The sequence below is a fragment of the Anolis carolinensis genome, chromosome 5 (assembly GCF_035594765.1).
Source record: "Anolis carolinensis isolate JA03-04 chromosome 5, rAnoCar3.1.pri, whole genome shotgun sequence".
In the NCBI taxonomy this organism is placed as follows: Eukaryota; Metazoa; Chordata; class Lepidosauria; order Squamata; family Dactyloidae; genus Anolis; species Anolis carolinensis.
The window spans coordinates 135994264-136008187 of record NC_085845.1 but is presented as its reverse complement, the minus strand read 5'-3'; the positions used below and the strand labels follow the sequence as shown (position 1 = coordinate 136008187).

The 13924-nt window shown below is 37.7% G+C and overlaps 1 protein-coding gene across 1 annotated transcript in view; it reads right to left on the bottom strand.

Annotated features, from left to right (window-relative positions):
* Nucleotides 1-519: 519 nt before the first annotated feature.
* slc13a1 (solute carrier family 13 member 1) overlaps nucleotides 520-13924 on the bottom strand; it is a 96467-nt gene continuing 83062 nt past the window's right edge. The window contains exons 12-16 of the mRNA XM_008111238.3: nucleotides 13815-13918; nucleotides 9158-9267; nucleotides 7247-7408; nucleotides 5949-6086; nucleotides 520-4228 (exon numbers count right to left, since the gene is read on the bottom strand). Coding sequence (XP_008109445.3) covers nucleotides 4088-4228; nucleotides 5949-6086; nucleotides 7247-7408; nucleotides 9158-9267; nucleotides 13815-13918 — 655 coding nt within the window. The 3' untranslated portion in view covers nucleotides 520-4087. The remainder of the gene's footprint in view (nucleotides 4229-5948; nucleotides 6087-7246; nucleotides 7409-9157; nucleotides 9268-13814; nucleotides 13919-13924) is intronic.

The following is a 13924-nucleotide window of genomic DNA, read 5'->3' as shown; positions in this document are numbered from 1 at the left end:
CACTCCTTAGCAGAATCAATAATAAATTAAATTATAGAAGTAAAATAAAATAAATATAGAAGACTCCCAGCAATCCGGATTCCTCCTAATAGCAGCCAGTCACTCAGTCCTAGCTTCTCTCCATGTAGCCTAACCAACTGTGTGCCTTGGTTTAGCCTAGCCTGCTGCTCTACTCACTCACTCGCAACGTACGACGTTAATATAAATTTTGCACAACCCTAGTGTATAGGTATGTGTGTTTTGTTTTAGCTATGTGCTTTTTCTCTAGAATAATCTCTTGCTGGATATTATTCAATATATAGTAGTTTTCTTGTCTATAAGACAATGCTGGTCCTTTGACCATAATAAACTTTTATTACTGTATCATTTCATAGCTCATCGAAAGATGGCATAGTTAGATGCTCAATAATGCACCCATTTAATATTTGTATGTGCACGCAAAGATATACAGACACACACAGAGTGTTATTGCTATATTACAGAAAGTTAACAAGATATTCATACTGTTGAAAACGACTGTTGTATCTTAAAGATAGATTTATTGATCTTACATAGGTGCAAACCTACTGTATCATATACATTACTATAAGTACAGTGGCAAACACATATTTGCTTCTACTTTGGTTCACATTTGAGATACAAAAATATACTTGGTGCATTCCTGTATAAAAGAAAAATGACTTTTTCTTAATTCTCTTATAGAGGTACTACAGGTTGAGTTTCCCTTATCTAAAATTCTTGGGCCAGACGTGTTTGGGATTTTAAAAATTTTCATTTTATTTTATAATGAGATATCTTGGAGATGGGACCCAGGTCTAAACACAAAATTGATTTATGTTTTATATACAACTTATGCATATGCCCCGGAGGTAATTATATATAGTATCTTTAGTAATTTTGTGCAAAGCTTGTTTACATTGAATTATCAGAAAGCAAAGATGTCACTACCGCAGCCACTCATGTGGACAATTTTGGATTTCAGAATTCCAGATAAAGGATGCTCAACCTTAATTCATGTTTTTCCCAATATTTCCATGAAAAAAATAATTACAACATGATACAATAATATACAATATACTGTATACAATATACTATGTGTACTATGTCACAGTATGGGACATGAAAAGCAGCTTCAAAAATCAAGTGAGTGAAAGATTTACAAGTGGATCCTAATTCACATTGTCATTATTAAGAACAGATGTCAATGTGAAGTGCTTGGAAGAACTCACTGGGATTAACTTTCATATGTGAGAATGGAAATGGGTCATTTTTGCCCTCTCACCATAGTTTAGACCAATGGTTCCCAACCTTTGGGCCTCCAGGTGTTGGACTTGGACTTCTACTCCCAGAAATCCCAGCCAGCTTACCAGATGTTAGCAACTGTGGGAGCTGAAGTCCAAAACACCTGGAGGCCCAAAGGTTGGGAACCACTGGTTTAGAACAATTCCCAAAAACCCCAGACAATAAACCCATGATACAAAAAATGGGAGCTGAAGTCCAAAACACCTGGAGGCCCAAAGGTTGGGAACCACTGGTTTAAAACAATTCCCAGACAATAAACCCATGATACAAAAAATGGGGCCGATATTGACCAAAACTCTAGCATGTCAATTATTGTCTGCTTCTGTGTTAGGATTTGGCTGTAAGCCTTAGAGAGAGTGATCTTTGCATTGCTTAATATGTATAGTGGTTGTAAATTAAAACCTTTAAAATACTTTGACATAGTTCCCTTGTGTGAAGATGATATAAATAGTTTTTATCAAGACAATGAGTTGTTTAAAAATTAATAAAAGTATAAAAATATTGGAATAATATTTTATGGTCTGACTAGAAGCCAGGAGTTGGAGAGTTGCTGTTGTTGACCATGCAATGTAACGAGTTATTACCACTATACCCTTAGCGGTGCACATTCTGCCAATGTATAGTATCTGAATTGTACCAATGTGGCATCTTGTAGGAGTGAAGGTATCCAGCAATTTCTGGACTATAGCAATAATGCATGTGTCCAATCATGAGTCCATTATGTCTCACTTAATCAAAAACATTAAAATAAAATAAAAACATGTACAAAGTTATATAGTACAATATGTTTTTAATTACATACACAGCACACATTCCCATCAATGTCAATTTGTTGTGTGTCTTCAAACAGTTTCATACTTATGATGACTCTAATGTAAGTTTATCACTATATATTCTAGGATTCAGAGTGTGTGACTCACTCAAGATTACCAAGTGGATTTCTATGTCCAAGCACGGAATTGAATGCTGGACTCTAGAGTCATGGTCCAACATTTATATTAAATATAAATTTCAATGTACATTTATCTTAATACATGTATTTTATATGTATGTTAATACATATTTTGAGGGGGGTAGCTATACTACTTTATATGAAGAAGTGATTGGGATCTTGAGAAAAACCTTTTTAACTTGCAAGGCCATTGGTTATGAGAAGTGCTACACCACAAGTATAAATATAGGCAGAGCCCAAGTTACAAACATCCAACTTACATCCAACTCCTAGTTATGGATGTATGACAACAAGAAGGAAGAGGAAATCTACCCCTAAGAAGGGGAATTCACTCCTGTAAGAGATATCATGGGGAAAAGGTATCTCTGCTGAAGCTTTATCACCAATCCGTGTTACCAGAATAATTAAAAAATTTCAAAATCCAATTGTCACCATGACAGAAAGTCAAATCTTCTGAACAGGGGCACAGACGGCAAAACAAATGTTTCAGGGGTGTTAATCCTTCCCTATGCTAATAAAACTAAAATGAGTGCAATATTTCATTAACAATCATTGCCATTTCCTATGTTTGTCTGGTGCTCTTTTTTAAATAGGTGGTTTACTGTTTCATGAAATTCTGATTTACAATGCTTAACACTGGCTGAACATATACAGTCAACAGTCATTTTTGTAAGACATATTCTGAATGGAAAAAAAACTACAAGATAAATAAATAAACAACCACACAATATTTCCCTACATAGACAAGTGCTTTTGAAACTTCTAATATGGAATTAGCTTTTAAAAATGGATTTTCTGCAATATGATTATCATATATGTTTACAATTTATTCCAATATTAAATAATAAATAGGACTGCTATTTGGTATTATTACATGTAACTATATGTTAATGTTTTGACTAAGATTTCAAATTAAGATGAAGGTATATAATGATATATTTTGAAACAAAGTAAATGAGTAAAATCTTTTTGATACTTATTTTTTTAAAAATAAATAAAATGAAATCTATAGCATGTGAAATACAATATAATGGGATATTATGGGGGAAATTCTATTGAAAAAGGGTTGTGACAAAAATCCTACAGTGACACAGTGACATTTATTTCAGCATCAGTATCATAATCAATATGACCTGGTGAGCGTTTCTGGTTTTATAAGGGCCTATGGGAATTTACAATGAGGAACCATCGTGATTTGATATAGCATAAAGCTGTGGTACAGAATATTCTAGTTGTAATGTTTATCTGATCTATCTGATTGTTTCAATGATATCATGTGGACACCATCAAATTCTTCCACATGTTATGTTAACAAGGTATTTTGATTACATGCCAAAAGTAACTACCATTTGGGAAGAAAAATTTCACTGGCGTTTATGGCATGATATATTCCATATGCACAAATATGTGAATTAATGCATTCACAGAATATTTTACAAGTTAGGACTGTAAGACACTGGCCATTAACTTAGAAGGATCGACTCCTTAATATTTCTAGAAAGGTTACATTGGCATTTCAACAGGCAAATATTAAGTGCAACATCATTTTATGACCCTCAGAACAGAGGCAAATTACCATTCACAATGAATGTTCATAACTGCAGATGCTAATTCTGCTAATAAGCTGAACCCAGTACTGATGGGACACTTGTACAGATTTATTTCCTACTACAGTATTCAGACTCTTGCTTTATGACTGTCCAAATATCTAGTCTTTGGAACCAAGTACATAAAGCATAATACCCTTTCAACACAGTTTTACACAGTTGTACCATACAGGTCTCTCAGCTTGCATGCTTAAGAAGGAGGAACATGGAACTAGGTGGTCAATCTTTAAAGTCCAGTTTTGTTGACAGATGGAACGGGTGCCCAGGATGGATATGTATGGAGATCGTACAGAGGCACGGCCCATGTCATGACAGCAAACATGACAACGACAACTCCAATGATATTGACACCCAGCCCTGCTTTGACCTTTAAAAAAAGGGGGACAGGAGGAAAAAAGGGAGAGAATCTTATAAACAGAAAGTTGACAGGTTGTCCATTTTTTCTAAAGAAATTCTGCTAACCAAATAATCTGTGAAGTGTGAATATCAAAAATATATGGCATTGAATGTTTGTTCTGTGATCCGCCCTGAGTCCCCTTTCAGGGTGAGAAGAGTGGAATACTAATACTGTAAATAAATACAATACAATGTATGGATTGGAAGTATTTGGCTCAAATGCTAAAGAAACAATGAATCCAGTTTCTGTAAGGGGTCTGCTCAAATTTGTTACTGATTTAGGGATTAGCATGAGGAATTGAAAGCAACAGGCTAAAGGCCAGTTTAATGTACTGGTTAGCATATTCAAACTATGGGCCCATCTGTATGGATTACATACCCTGAAATGCATGATGTTTATGTGGCACATGAGGCCACCTCACCATCAAAGAGATGCAAAGCTGTGTTAGGTCAAATTGGGGAATGTTCTAGAGCTCTGTACGTCAAGGGGAGGGGTGAACAGCTAGGCTGATTTCGATACAGAATTGGCCCCACTATATACATGGTCCAGTGCCATCACCACACTTTTCCCGCATTCTGTCATGTAGGAAAAATGAGAGAGTACTATCTCTGTCTTTTTTCTTTGTCAGTATAGTGAGGGCCACAAAACTCCAGAGAGCTCCTGGATGTTGCTTGACACCTTTGCTGATGTTAGCAAAGGAACCTGTGTGACTCAGAAAGGGGAAAGGGATCACTGGCCTCCTTTCCCCCTTTCTCCTCTATAAGTCATGTGAATGCATTTGCCAATATCAGCGAAAGCACCACGTTATGGCCACGAGCTTCCTGGAGCTTCATGGCCACTACTATGGTGACAAAAAACAACAAAAGAAAGGATGACTATGCAGTAGGGCTGAACCTGATTTGGAATGATTGAACAGTGAGGATCCACTCCCGCTGCTGCTGTAGTTCAGGAGCAAAATGGTTTAAAAACACTATGGCAGAATGCTTTGGGTCAGCCCTGGATTTTGTGGCTCATGTAGATAGATCATATGACGGGAAACTCAGATATAAATGATCTTCATGATCCTTGGGCCAATCATTTGTTCTCAACTTAATCTATCCCACAGTGCTGTTGTAAGCATAAAAGGGGGCAAGACATATTATATTTGCTGCCAATGGCTCCATAACAACTAATAAAATAAAATATGTGTCTATTTTGCACTAACACGTCTTGGGGCCAAGTTTTGAAACATGTTTGAAATTTTCAAAAAAAGGTGCAGAAATTCATCATCTCACTCAGTAGAAAGAAAATGTTGAATTCTGTTTCATTTTTTGTGTGTGCAAAAAAAAAGGTGAAGATTCTGACTATGATGACATAAACAAATGCCTGCTGAAGATTTCAAAGCTTAGGCAGGTTCATTTGAGGAATGTGAAATTTCATTTATTTTCTCCCAATGAGGCAACAATGTGAGAAAACTGTTAAATGCAGTCTTCCCAGAAATGTGGGAAATGGATATCTAGGAAGTAGAATTCAGGACTAGAGAGGAATTTGGATTTCTGCTACTGGAGGTGTTTTTATGTTCCTAAAAATAACTGCAATTATCTTTGATAAGTGCTTTGAGCACTTGGGAAAGGAATATTGGTATGTTTCTAACCCCAATGATAATATTGCAACAGTTGCCCATAAACTGCACCATTTGCTGATAACTTACCATATCAGTAACTCGTAGGTGACCATATGAAAATACAATAGCATTGGGTGGATTTGCTACGGGTAGCAGGAATGCAAATGAAGTGCAGAGGGTTGTTGGTATCAAGATATACAGTGGGTTCACATGGATCGCTTCAGCCTGTTAGACATGAAAAAAAACCCCCTCCATTACCAGAAATACTTCATATTGACTGATAACAACAACAACAACAACAACAACAACAACAACAACAACAACAACAACAACAATAATTGATTTATATTCCACCCTATCTCCCCAAGGGGACTCAGAGCAGTTAACAACAAATATTGGCTGTAAAAACTAGACCAGAACAAATAACCCAACTCACCCAGACTCAGAACATAACCACATCTACATAAAAAGTAGTAACACATTATCAAAAATTAAACAATTACATAACAAATATACAATTTCACAATGAAAGTAAGGAAGGGGAAGAAACCTCCATATGTCAATGGTGTGTTTCAAGTTTAGTTTAACACATTTGAATGTAGTTCTTTCTTAAGATTACAGCTTAATGACTCTCATTATTGCAATTTCTAAAGTATGACTATATGGTCACCAGTTACTCAATACCACATACCTGAAATAAACACCATCAAATATATATATTATGTTATCTTATGCAGATACTTATAATTCTTCTACTAGGTTTGGGGGTCTACAGACAGAATTCATATGTCTGCCTTAATTATTGGGATGGGAAATGTGAATTACCAAAATAAAATGCATACGGACACCTAGAAAAGGAAACATATTTCTAACTCAAACCAGGCACAGTTTCACAGACTATATATTCAAGTCATGCTCCCCTGAATGCAATTGAACAGAATGACTAATGTTTTGTATTAGACTCCTTGCCATAAATATTTATCTAATATTTCCACTTTTTTTGTAAAACGTCAGACAACATCAACCTATATATAGAACCCTATTTTATTGATCCAGAATTTAGGAGCCTATACACCTACAAATATCCATGTTGTTGTGATAGTATTATTAGACCAAATGTAAGATGGAAATTCATCATGCTAGATTTCCAAGCCCACATTGTTTTATATTCAAAATGGTTAATTCTGGGGGTTTTTTTTAATTGCAGATACTACACATCTTTAGTTTTGTATTTATGATAGTTATTCTAGGCTCGTAGCCCTCCTCTTAGCATGTTTTGAAAATTATGGGAAATGTATCTTTTTATCATCCAATTTAACCAGACTGATTGAACATTTTATAAACATCGTTACTCACCAAAGTATTTTACAAACATCATTACTCACCAAAGGGGCTAGGATAGGCAAGAAAATTGTGATTGTAGCAGGATTGCTGGCTACTTCGGTGACTGAGGTGACAATCAAGGATGAAATTAGGATAATCAGCCATACGGGTAGTGAGCCCAGAGGAGTTAATTTGCTTCCAATCCAGTGTGAGAGTCCCGAGACCTGCAAAAATGAAATGTTGCCTTGTTATTCAATATCTTTTTTTTCAGTGCAGCATTAAAGTCCTCATCACATTGCAGCTGGGATTTGCCATACATCATGGCGAATCTGATGGAGCCTAGCATGGGGCATGGGGAACCTGTTGCCCCACGGGCCACATTGCCCACCTTCCCCCTCACCTCATCCCATGGGGGAAGCTTCACCACCCAGCTTCCCACCATTGTTTCCTATGTAACACAGGAAGCTCACTTGTTGTCGTCACTGCCTCCTGTGACACTTCAACTTCGCTTGAGGCCTGGTGCCCCGCCGGAAGTAGGTCAACGCCATGTGATGGGAGCCGGCAGGATCTGTGCCTCAATAAGTGAAGTCAAAGTGTCGTAGGACAGGCAATTTTGCCTGTCTGATGAGGTCGTAATAGAACCTATTTTGCCCAAACCATCTGAGTGTCTTCCATGACTACTGCTTAGAGTACCATGATTTTATGTATAAAGATCTCAATACAACCAACTTAGGTAATATTTTACCAATTCAAATATCAAGTTTCTGTGTCTAGGTTTCCTTGCATAGTTTTTAATGTTGTGAGCCACACTGGGAGAGCCACAAGAGAGAAAAGCATGTACAAATACAAGAAGAAGAAGAAGAAGAAGAAGAAGAAGAAGAAGAAGAAGAAGAAGAAGAAGAAGAAGAGAAGAAGAAGAAGAAGAAATCGATTACAATCTTTCACCTTCCTATGCATTCCAGAATGATACTTTTCTTCACAATATTATTTAAATCAAAGCTTTTTTTTCATGTCAGGAACAACCAGAGTTGCTTCTGGAGTGAGAGAATTGGCCGTCTGCAAGGATGTTGCCCAGGGAACGCCCGGATGTTTTGAGGTTTTACCATCCTTGTGGGAGGCTTCTCTTATGTCCCCGCATGGAGCTGGAGCTGATAGAGGGAGCTCATCCGTGCTCTCTCCGGGTGGGATTCGAACCTGGCAGCCTTCAGGTCAGCAACCCAACCTTCAAGTCACAAGGCTTAAAATGTGAGAGTTGTTGTGTGTTTTCCAGGCTGTATAGCCATGTTCCAGAAGTATTCTCATCTGACATTTTGCCCACTTCTATGGCAGGCAACCTCTGAGGATGCCTACCATAGATGTGGGCAAAACATCAGGAGAGAATACTTCTAGAACATGGCTATACAGCCCGGAAAACACACAACAACCCTGTGATCCCAGCCATGAAAGCCTTCGACAACACCTTAAAATGTGACTTTGTTGTAAAGTGCAAAGGCTTTCAAATGTAGTTAGTTACTGTTTTAAAACTATAAAAATTATAACTGTAGATGCTCTCTACTTTTAATTCCATGAAATCAAAATAAAATATTACTTTTGATTTCTTTAAAAAATCAAAATGTTACAAACTACTGTCATGAGATATAATTAGTGAGATTTCAGTGTCCTGTAAATATAATATTAAATAAAATAGTTACAGAACTGTTACAAGAAAGAGCAAAGTTATACCTTATTATACTGCAAGTACAATATATATTATTTATGCATTACCTTATGCATTAGGGTTTTTTTTTCAAAGTGGAAGTAGTTACACATAATATTTGTAGCAATTTGGCATCTGATTTAATTGCTGTTACACTTCTAGAGAAATCACTGTGCATGGAATAACTTGGGAAATACTTCTTTCTCTGTTTTGCAGAGAAACACTGCAGCATATTAATATTATTACTAATAGAATATGGTGTAAACACTTGCATTACCTCACAGCCATCTGCCAGTGCAAACCCTCCACCAACCAGCATGGCAATTTCCCAGGGCATGCAGGCCTGAAATTCTTTCCAAGTTATCAGTGGGGTATAATCAAAAACAACTAGAGAGATGAAGATTTAAAAGAAAACAGGGAAGAAAGCTTATTACATTATCCTTCCATTAATATTATTATTGCACACACACACATGAAAACGCTTATTGTATTAACTTTCAATTAATATTCTTCAAGCTTTTACACACACACACACACACACACACAGGCAGAGGCGGTCCAACCATAAGGCGAACTAGGCACTTGCCTGTGGTGCCATCGTCCCAGGGGCGCCATCGTCCTGGGAGGAGGGCACCACTCTCCACCTTCTTCTCTTTTGGGCCTTCCTATAGCCACACTGGGCCTCCCGGTGCCCGTGCTGGGCTTTCCGGCCGGCGCAGACCCACCTTTGCACCACGGGAGCCCACCTTCGGGGCCTTCAGAAATTGTGAGGTCTACGAATCTTGTGCCTTAACTTGGATCAAAGATTGGCTATTTCTAAAGAACAAGAAAATCTTAAATCTAGAAGGTTTCGACCTAAAAGCCGACTGGCATTTATATATATGGCACAAAGCAGACAAAAACAATAAGAAAATATTCAGAAACCATATAATAAGAACTTCACTAAACAACATATGGGAGAAATATAAAATAAGAATGTTCACCAAAACTCCAATGTGGCTATCGCCACTAGCAATAACTCAGAAGAGTATCCAAAGCAACATAAACTGGCCCACATACAGAGATGTCCTCACAAGTCAAGAAAATGAATACGTACTAAAATCACAAGAAGAAGTATTGAAATCATTCGGTCACTTATCATGGATCCACTACAGGCAAATAAAGGAAGAATATATTAAGGATAAACAAGATGGCTTCATGAAGAAAGACTCAGAATGGGACAAAATTCTAGAGTCTGAAAACAAATTAATTACAAAGATATATAAGAAACTCTTGGAGTGGAATACCGAGGAAGAACAAATTAAGGGAAGCATGGTGCAATGGTCCAAAGACATAGGAAGGCCTATAAGATATGAGGAATGGGAATCAATCTGGAAGAAAAATATAAAACACACATATGCAACCGACTTAAAAGAAAATTAATGCAAAATGATTTACAGATGGTACATCACTCCAAAAAAAAAGCCATTACAACAAAAATATTCAAATAAAATGTTGGAAGTGCCAGGTGAATGAGGGCAGTTTCTACCACATGTGGTGGTCCTGTCCCGAAACAAAGAGGTACTGGAAAAAAATCCATGAAGAATGTGTAAACATAATGGGAAAGAAACTACATATGAGACCAGAACTATACCTATTGGGCCTTAAAAATTAGAAATTGAACACAGATGAGGAAAAAATTCTAAACTATCTGGTTATAGGAGCCAGGATTGCCTTCGCCAAACTATGGAGAACAAACCAGATCCCTTCAATCAATCAATGGCTATTAAAAGTATGGGAAATAAAGACCATGGACAGACTAACCTTCCTGATGAAGAAACACCATGGACAACCAATAAAAGAAACCGACTGGTCAATATTTGAAGAATACATAAGGAAAAGACGGACATACCTCGAAGAAATTCCACAAGAACAACCAGAAATATACAAATCTAACAACACAACATGTCGCTTCAGGAGGCAAACGGACCCCCCCCCCCCACCCAAATGGACAGTTACCCATGGACTAGCCGACACCACAAGGGGACTACTCTCTGACATCCAAAGACTCAACCGACTCTCCCGGGCCAGTCTCTAGCCCCCTCCCCCCTCCCACCCTCCTAAAACCCACCCCCTTTGCTTTCGTTTCTCCTCCTTTCCCCTTTTTCCTCCCCCCTCTTCTATAACCTCTCTCCCAGCCCCACCCCCTCCTCCCTATCCCCTACTTCCCTCTCCCATTTTGGAACCCCACTATTTTAAACCTGTATGCAAAAATACTTAATAAAAATTATTTTAAAAAAAGAAAGAAATTGTGAGGTCTGTGGGAACTTGGAAGCTAGGTATGTGGGGTTTATATATCTGTAGAAGGTCCAGGGTGGGAGAAAGAACTTTTTTTTGAAGCAGGTGTGAATGTTGTAATTAATCACCTTGATTAGCATTTAATGGCCCTGTGGCTTCAAGGCCTGGCTTCTTCTTGCCTGGGAGAATCTTTTTTTGGGAGGAGTTAGCTGTCCCTGATTGTTTACTGTCTGGATTTCTTCTGTTTTCAGAGTGTTGTTCTTTATTTATTGTCCTGATTTTAGAGTGTTTTTTTTTAATACTGAGGGCTATCTGGGTTATCTAAGTCCACACTGCCCTATATCCTTGTTCAATGTTTAGTGCTAAATTCACAAATATAGTAATTCCTACATAACATTACCATGTATTGAACTGCTTTTTCTATTGATTTGTTGTAAAACATGATGTTTTGGTGCTTAATTTGTAAAATCATAATGTAATTTGATGTTTAATAGGCTTTTCCTTTATCTTTCCTTATTATCCAACATTTTCGCTTATCCAACACTTTTATTTTTCAGTGATTGGTTTGGGGGGGGGCACCAAAATTCTGTTCGCCTACACTTGAAAAATATCTAGGGCCGGCTCTGCACACAGGATATTCCTTACAATGAGCAATATGCCATTTAAAGCACATATAGAATAGCTAAAGTTGTAAGCCGCCCTGAGTCTCCCCACGGGGGTGAGAAGGGCAGGATAAAAATGTTGCAATAAATAAATAAATAAATAAATTTGGCAAAGCCCTGTGACATATTTATAAACACATGGACCCTAGAATGGGGGACTTGGCTCAAGCTCTCCCTAAAACAAGTCCTCACTGAGTTCCTTGAAACAACCTGGTAAAATTGGTTAAAGTTAAAGTCTGCCTTAGAACTGTATTACATTAAGGGTACACCTACATTGTGGAATTAATGTAACTTGACAGCATTTTAACTGCCATGGTTCAATGCTATGGAATCCTGGGAGTTGTAATTTTACAAGATCGTACAACTTGGCTACCAAAAAATACTGGTGCCTCACCAAACTACAAATTCGAAGGTTATCAGGCTCCTTCCCACTCAGGGCTTCCTGTTGTTTTCATTCCTTGACTTTGGCTATGAAACTCATGGCATGAAGGTGTTTTGGTGTTTTGAATACACTAGATATGGAGCAATGACACTACCATTGGAAGACAGTTATACTCGGTCACAAATCATTGCTTATGATGATAATAATGATTAGTTCTGAGAGGGTTCAATGGCAAATCTGTCTTAATCTTCCGTGGAGTGCATCTATACTTGAGAATCAATGTAGTTTGACATGTATCTTCCAGCAGGCCAAATCATCTGCTTACCAATATTAGACTCCCTAAAAATATAAAATTAGTCCTGAGGTCACAGTATGGACAGAACAGGAATCCATTCTGCAGAAATAAAGGTGGATACAAAGGGCATGATCAATGTCCTGTGCCCAGTTATGGGTGCATGCATGTAAAAGGATTATTTTTAGGATGCTTGCAAGTAAGGCCATGGTATAATAATAATAATAATAATATAATAATAATACTTTATTTTTCTATCCTGCCGCCATCTCCCTGAAGGGACTTGGGGCGGCTAACATGGGGTGATGCCCAAAACAAAACAGAATAAAGCAATTACAATGAATATCAAAACAAAAACAGTAATAACATAAATCAAATAAAATAAACAATTTAAACATTTTAAAAGTACAATAAAACACATAAAATCAGAACAAATGTGTAATAATACAGCATCAGCCACTGGAGATAAAAGGGGTTGGCATATAAAACACAATATCCAAAGCTTTAATAAAGTGCATAAACAAGTGTCAGAGAGTCAACTGGGATAATATAGGATAAGGTATATATTTAGACTCCCATCTCCAATTAGAAACACTACCTTATCAGTTTTTTATAGGGGGAGAAAGTTGTATGTTCAACTGAACATGGTTACAGCTTCCTTCCCACACTTTCTACTCCATGTGCAAAGTTCTACTGAGGAAGAAGGCACTTTAGAAATGGAGCCTGCATGTATATCACCAACAATGCCACACTTAGATCAGTGGTTTTCAGCCTGGGGTCCCCAGATGTTTTTGGTCTTCAACTCCCAGAAATCCTAACAGCTGGTAAACTGACTGGGATTTCTGAGAGTTGTGGGCCAAAAACATCTGGAGACCCCAGGTTGAGAACCACTGCTTTAGACTATACATTGTCAAGTAAAAATGAATCTGAAGGTAGATGATATTATTGTATAACTCAGCCACTGATTATCTCACATAGTTTTAATGTATACTAGGTATAGGTTTTCCCCTGATGTTAAGTCTAGTCGTGTCCAACTCTGGGGGTTGGTGCTCATCTCCATTTCTAAGCCAAAGAGCGGCGTTGTCCATAGACACCTCCAAGGTCACGTGGCCGGCATGACTGCATGGAACGCCATTACCTTCCCGCTGGAGCAGTACCTATTGATCTACTCACATTTGCACGTTTTCGAACTGCTTGGTTGGCAGAAGCTGGAGCTAACAGCAGGCGCTCGCTCCACTCCTCGGATTTGAACCTGGGACCTTTCTGTCTGCATTACCTTTCGGTAATGTATACTGCTTAAGTGAAAATCTATATACTCAACTATTTTCTCCATTTGATGTTCTTGACAAGGTTTTTGCTGGGATAATGAAGAAGAGCAGGCCAATGATTAAGGCAACTGTAGAATCCGTCGCAAAACCTCGGTATCTAGGG